The sequence below is a fragment of the Tachysurus vachellii genome, chromosome 25, assembly GCF_030014155.1.
Source record: "Tachysurus vachellii isolate PV-2020 chromosome 25, HZAU_Pvac_v1, whole genome shotgun sequence".
Taxonomy (NCBI): domain Eukaryota; kingdom Metazoa; phylum Chordata; class Actinopteri; order Siluriformes; family Bagridae; genus Tachysurus; species Tachysurus vachellii.
Genome location: NC_083484.1, coordinates 660,001 through 667,500, shown reverse-complemented (window position 1 = coordinate 667,500; position 7,500 = coordinate 660,001). Strand labels below are relative to the sequence as shown.

Below are 7,500 nucleotides of genomic sequence, written 5' to 3'. Positions count from 1 at the left end.
TCACTTTAAAGCAATTCATTCACATACAATAAAATGAGATGAAGATGAGCAAAAGGCTGAAGAGGCTCCAAAGGAAGCACCTGTAGGTTCAACCTAATTACTTCTATTGTAGCTGTAATTCAACACACAGGCAGCAGAGGCACTGGAAATCACAAACTGCTCCTTTAAACCAGTTACACGAGACTAAAGCCTGTCAGGTAGTGAGGGATGTACCATATGTACAGGAAGTGAGGGTTCAGACGTGCACATCTGGCAAACAGGGAATTAAAGATGCTGGTGTTCCAGCGCACGTGGAAGGGGGACAGAGACACGCCGCTGGACGACAGCCACGACTCGTATCGGATCTTCAGCGAGCTGGACGACTGGAACACAAAAGCACCTCCTTACACAACATGTCAATAGCAGATACAAATAGAGCTGAGTGCAAAAGTTTGTGCCCCCACGAAGTTTATGTGTGAAACCTAACAATCTGGACTACATTGTGGTCATGATGCTTGGACCAGAGAGAGTCTGTAAGTGAAGCACATGGAGGTCTCAGTGTGGTGTTTAAACACCATCTCCTGCTGCACCCTCACTAGTGTAAACCCCAGTGTTACCCTGTGTGTATGTTACCCCACTGTATGTTACACTGTATGTTACCCTGTGTATGTTACCCTGTCTGTATTTTACCCTGTCTGTATGTTACCCTGTCTGTATGTTACCCTGTGTGTTACACTGTATGTTACCCTGTCTGTATGTTACACTGTCTGTATGTTACCCTGTCTGTATGTTACCCTGTCTGTATGTTACACTGTCTGTATGTTACCCTGTCTGTATGTTACCCTGTCTGTATGTTACCCTGTCTGTATGTTACCCTGTCTGTATGTTACCCTGTATGTTACACTGTCTGTATGTTACACTGTCTGTATGTTACACTGTCTGTATGTTACACTGTATGTTACACTGTCTGTATGTTACACTGTATGTATGTTACACTGTATGTTACACTGTCTGTATGTTACACTGTATGTTACCCTGTCTGTATGTTACACTGTCTGTATGTTACACTGTATGTTACACTGTATGTTACCCTGTCTGTATGTTACACTGTATGTATGTTACACTGTATGTTACACTGTCTGTATGTTACACTGTATGTTACCCTGTCTGTATGTTACACTGTCTGTATGTTACACTGTATGTTACACTGTATGTTACACTGTCTGTATGTTACACTGTCTGTATGTTACACTGTCTGTATGTTACACTGTCTGTATGTTACACTGTATGTTACCCTGTCTGTATGTTACACTGTATGTTACACTGTCTGTATGTTACCCTGTCTGTATGTTACACTGTCTGTATGTTACACTGTCTGTATGTTACCCTGTCTGTATGTTACCCTGTCTGTATGTTACACTGTCTGTATGTTACCCTGTCTGTATGTTACCCTGTCTGTATGTTACCCTGTCTGTATGTTACCCTGTATGTTACACTGTCTGTATGTTACACTGTCTGTATGTTACCCTGTCTGTATGTTACACTGTATGTTACACTGTCTGTATGTTACACTGTATGTATGTTACACTGTATGTTACACTGTCTGTATGTTACACTGTATGTTACCCTGTCTGTATGTTACACTGTCTGTATGTTACACTGTATGTTACACTGTATGTTACCCTGTCTGTATGTTACACTGTATGTATGTTACACTGTATGTTACACTGTCTGTATGTTACACTGTATGTTACCCTGTCTGTATGTTACACTGTCTGTATGTTACACTGTATGTTACACTGTATGTTACACTGTCTGTATGTTACACTGTCTGTATGTTACCCTGTATGTTACACTGTCTGTATGTTACACTGTCTGTATGTTACACTGTCTGTATGTTACACTGTATGTTACCCTGTCTGTATGTTACACTGTATGTTACACTGTCTGTATGTTACCCTGTCTGTATGTTACACTGTCTGTATGTTACACTGTCTGTATGTTACACTGTATGTTACACTGTCTGTATGTTACCCTGTCTGTATGTTACACTGTATGTTACACTGTCTGTTACACTGTCTGTATGTTACCCTGTCTGTATGTTACACTGTCTGTATGTTACACTGTCTGTATGTTACGCTGTATGTATGTTACACTGTTTGTATGTTACACTGTCTGTATGTTACACTGTCTGTATGTTACACTGTCTGTATGTTACACTGTATGTATGTTACACTGTTTGTATGTTACACTGTCTGTATGTTACACTGTCTGTATGTTACCCTGTCTGTATGTTACCCTGTCTGTATGTTACCCTGTCTGTATGTTACCCTGTCTGTATGTTACACTGTCTGTATGTTACACTGTCTGTATGTTACCCTGTCTGTATGTTACCCTGTCTGTATGTTACACTGTCTGTATGTTACACTGTCTGTATGTTACCCTGTCTGTATGTTACACTGTATGTTACACTGTATGTTACACTGACTGTATGTTACACTGTCTGTATGTTACACTGTCTGTATGTTACACTGTCTGTATGTTACACTGTCTGTATGTTACCCTGTCTGTATGTTACCCTGTCTGTATGTTACACTGTCTGTATGTTACACTGTCTGTATGTTACACTGTCTGTATGTTACACTGTCTGTATGTTACACTGTCTGTATGTTACCCTGTCTGTATGTTACCCTGTCTGTATGTTACCCTGTCTGTATGTTACACTGTCTGTATGTTACACTGTCTGTATGTTACACTGTCTGTATGTTACACTGTCTGTATGTTACACTGTCTGTATGTTACACTGTCTGTATGTTACACTGTCTGTATGTTACACTGTCTGTATGTTACACTGTCTGTATGTTACACTGTCTGTATGTTACACTGTCTGTATGTTACCCTGTCTGTATGTTACACTGTCTGTATGTTACCCTGTCTGTATGTTACCCTGTCTGTATGTTACACTGTCTGTATGTTACACTGTCTGTATGTTACCCTGTCTGTATGTTACACTGTCTGTATGTTACACTGTCTGTATGTTACCCTGTCTGTATGTTACACTGTCTGTATGTTACACTGTCTGTATGTTACACTGTCTGTATGTTACACTGTCTGTATGTTACACTGTCTGTATGTTACACTGTCTGTATGTTACACTGTCTGTATGTTACACTGTATGTTACCCTGTCTGTATGTTACACTGTCTGTATGTTACACTGTCTGTATGTTACCCTGTCTGTATGTTACACTGTATGTTACCCTGTCTGTATGTTACCCTGTCTGTATGTTACCCTGTCTGTATGTTACACTGTCTGTATGTTACACTGTCTGTATGTTACACTGTATGTTACACTGTCTGTATGTTACCCTGTCTGTATGTTACACTGTATGTTACACTGTCTGTATGTTACACTGTCTGTATGTTACACTGTATGTTACACTGTCTGTATGTTACGCTGTCTGTATGTTACGCTGTATGTATGTTACACTGTCTGTATGTTACACTGTCTGTATGTTACCCTGTCTGTATGTTACACTGTCTGTATGTTACACTGTCTGTATGTTACCCTGTCTGTATGTTACACTGTCTGTATGTTACACTGTCTGTATGTTACACTGTCTGTATGTTACACTGTCTGTATGTTACACTGTCTGTATGTTACACTGTCTGTATGTTACCCTGTCTGTATGTTACCCTGTCTGTATGTTACCCTGTATGTTACACTGTCTGTATGTTACACTGTCTGTATGTTACACTGTCTGTATGTTACACTGTCTGTATGTTACACTGTCTGTATGTTACACTGTCTGTATGTTACACTGTCTGTATGTTACACTGTCTGTATGTTACCCTGTCTGTATGTTACCCTGTCTGTATGTTACCCTGTCTGTATGTTACACTGTCTGTATGTTACACTGTCTGTATGTTACCCTGTCTGTATGTTACCCTGTCTGTATGTTACACTGTCTGTATGTTACCCTGTCTGTATGTTACACTGTCTGTATGTTACACTGTCTGTATGTTACACTGTCTGTATGTTACACTGTCTGTATGTTACCCTGTCTGTATGTTACACTGTATGTTACACTGTCTGTATGTTACACTGTCTGTATGTTACACTGTATGTTACACTGTCTGTATGTTACGCTGTCTGTATGTTACGCTGTATGTATGTTACACTGTCTGTATGTTACCCTGTCTGTATGTTACCCTGTCTGTATGTTACACTGTATGTATGTTACACTGTTTGTATGTTACCCTGTCTGTATGTTACACTGTCTGTATGTTACCCTGTCTGTATGTTACCCTGTCTGTATGTTACACTGTCTGTATGTTACACTGTCTGTATGTTACCCTGTCTGTATGTTACCCTGTCTGTATGTTACCCTGTCTGTATGTTACCCTGTCTGTATGTTACACTGTATGTTACACTGTCTGTATGTTACACTGTCTGTATGTTACACTGTCTGTATGTTACACTGTCTGTATGTTACACTGTCTGTATGTTACACTGTCTGTATGTTACACTGTATGTTACCCTGTCTGTATGTTACCCTGTCTGTATGTTACCCTGTCTGTATGTTACACTGTCTGTCTGTTACACTGTCTGTATGTTACACTGTCTGTATGTTACACTGTATGTTACACTGTCTGTATGTTACACTGTCTGTCTGTTACACTGTCTGTATGTTACACTGTCTGTATGTTACACTGTCTGTATGTTACACTGTCTGTATGTTACACTGTCTGTATGTTACACTGTCTGTATGTTACACTGTATGTTACCCTGTCTGTATGTTACCCTGTCTGTATGTTACCCTGTCTGTATGTTACACTGTCTGTCTGTTACACTGTCTGTATGTTACACTGTCTGTATGTTACACTGTCTGTATGTTACACTGTCTGTCTGTTACACTGTCTGTATGTTACACTGTCTGTATGTTACACTGTCTGTATGTTACACTGTCTGTATGTTACACTGTCTGTATGTTACCCTGTCTGTATGTTACACTGTCTGTATGTTACACTGTCTGTATGTTACACTGTCTGTCTGTTACACTGTCTGTATGTTACACTGTCTGTATGTTACACTGTATGTTACACTGTCTGTATGTTACCCTGTCTGTATGTTACACTGTCTGTATGTTACACTGTCTGTATGTTACACTGTCTGTATGTTACACTGTCTGTATTTTACCCTGTCTGTATGTTACACTGTCTGTATGTTACACTGTCTGTCTGTTACACTGTATGTTACCCTGTCTGTATGTTACCCTGTCTGTATGTTACACTGTATGTATGTTACACTGTATGTTACACTGTCTGTATGTTACACTGTATGTATGTTACACTGTATGTTACACTGTCTGTATGTTACACTGTATGTTACACTGTCTGTATGTTACCCTGTATGTTACCCTGTCTGTATGTTACCCTGTCTGTATGTTACCCTGTATGTATGTTACACTGTCTGTATGTTACACTGTCTGTGTGTTACACTGTCTGTATGTTACCCTGTCTGTATGTTACACTGTCTGTATGTTACCCTGTCTGTATGTTACACTGTCTGTATGTTACACTGTCTGTATGTTACCCTGTCTGTATGTTACACTGTCTGTATGTTACACTGTCTGTATGTTACCCTGTCTGTATGTTACACTGTCTGTATGTTACACTGTCTGTATGTTACACTGTCTGTATGTTACACTGTCTGTATGTTACCCTGTATGTATGTTACACTGTATGTATGTTACACTGTATGTTACACTGTCTGTCTGTTACACTGTCTGTATGTTACACTGTATGTTACCCTGATCACGGTGTCCATGAGATAAACAGAACACCATCCCGCCATCACACAAACCACCACCGACACCGGGATCATCACGGCTGCGGCCACGTGCACGTCACCGTACAGCGAGTCCGGGGCACGTGCAGACCGGAAACACACGTCCGTAGACACAAACAACGCTCGCAAAACCGAAAACACACAGAGTGCCGCTTCCGGGGTTTGCGTGATGACGTCACAGCGTCTCGACTCACGGCGCTGCGACACACTGAAACCCGGATGTATGAGATGATCAGTCCGGCTAATCGCTAACGGAGCAATCGATTCTCAATCCTTTATGTCACTGGAATTAAAATATTGTTTATTCTGGAACACGTGGCAAATACCCTGCTGCCCCAATATCAAGATGCCCCCAAACACCCTGCTGCCCCAACACCAAGATGCCCCCAAACACCCTGCTGCCCCAATATCAAGATGCCCCCAAACATCCTGCTTCCCCCAAAACCCCACTGTGTCAGAGATGTTTCCCCCAAGGCTGCTGCCCCAACACCAAGATGCCACCAAACACCCTGCTGCCCCTCTGCATCCTGATGATTCCAGCACATGTCCTCAACACACATCCACTCCTTTAACACCTCCCCTCAGTCTCTCTCCCACAACCACCTGCTGCCTCGCTACATCCTGCTGCTCCTGTAGCCGTCGATCCCAAACCATATAACTCCCTGAACATCCTGTTGATTCCAACACATGTCCTCAACACCCATCCACTCATCCCCTCACTCCACACCCTCTATCACCCACAACCACCTGCTGCCTCTGAATATGTTGCTGCCCCAACACCCTGCCTCCGGAATGCTGCAACAATCTTTTAGCAAGAATGCCATCTAGCTTCATTCCCTGCTGCTGTTGTTGTCCTGTATCTTTGACATAAACCAACTGACATTTTTGCATGTTATTGCTCAGAAGTTATTACATATACTTATTGCATAGAAGTTTATAGTTCGAATGATAATAAATAAAAAAACTATTTTTTAAGGCTAATATTTTCCAGCTTCTGCACTATGTTGTTTAGTTGTGGTCAACTCATCCTTTGCATATGTGAAAATTCTCTGGAATGGTGTGTCCAGTGTGGTGCGATTCTAAGTAAATGAAGGCAGAAAGAGCCTAGACTCAAGTCATGGACTGTAAATGAGGATAAACAGCAGGATTGTACCATGTAGAATCTCGAAGGTTATGAAACTGCAAATTTATTTATTCCTGTGGTAAGTTAACAATTACGTCTTTGTTAGCCGGAGAATGTTAAATGAAACACGCAAACAATAAAGAGCACATGCTCATTTATACGGTAATCTAAACCACCGATCGTGTGGAAGCTGAGCAGTGTATAAACTCAGCAGATCAAGGTCAAGAGCTTCGGTTAATCTTCACATCAAACATCTGAATGAAGAAAAAGTTTCATCTCTGTGAGTTTATTCGTGGCATTGTTATCTTCTGCTGGGATTTTCACCCACTACAATCTCTAGAGTTTACATCTGTAATCACATCTGGATGATTTCACTCATTGTGCTGCTGTCATGGGATTAGCTGATTGGCTAACTGCATGAATGAGCATGAATGTTTCTAATAAAGTGGATAGCATGTGTAAGTCTGATTAAAACTTAAATCATGGCAGCTTCACAATCTGTTTGTGATCTAATATTTACCTTTGTATTTTTGTGCAAGACTAAAATGA

At 40.9% G+C, this 7,500-nt stretch overlaps 1 protein-coding gene across 1 annotated transcript in view; it reads right to left on the bottom strand.

The window, feature by feature from the left end:
• Window positions 1-6,003, bottom strand: part of mbtps2 (membrane-bound transcription factor peptidase, site 2) — a 10,328-nt gene extending 4,325 nt beyond the window's left edge. The window contains exons 1-2 of the mRNA XM_060861586.1: window positions 5,790-6,003; window positions 214-362 (exon numbers count right to left, since the gene is read on the bottom strand). Of these exons, the coding sequence (XP_060717569.1) occupies window positions 214-362; window positions 5,790-5,864 (224 nt within the window). The 5' untranslated portion in view covers window positions 5,865-6,003. The remainder of the gene's footprint in view (window positions 1-213; window positions 363-5,789) is intronic.
• Between the last annotated feature and the right edge of the window lie 1,497 nt (window positions 6,004-7,500).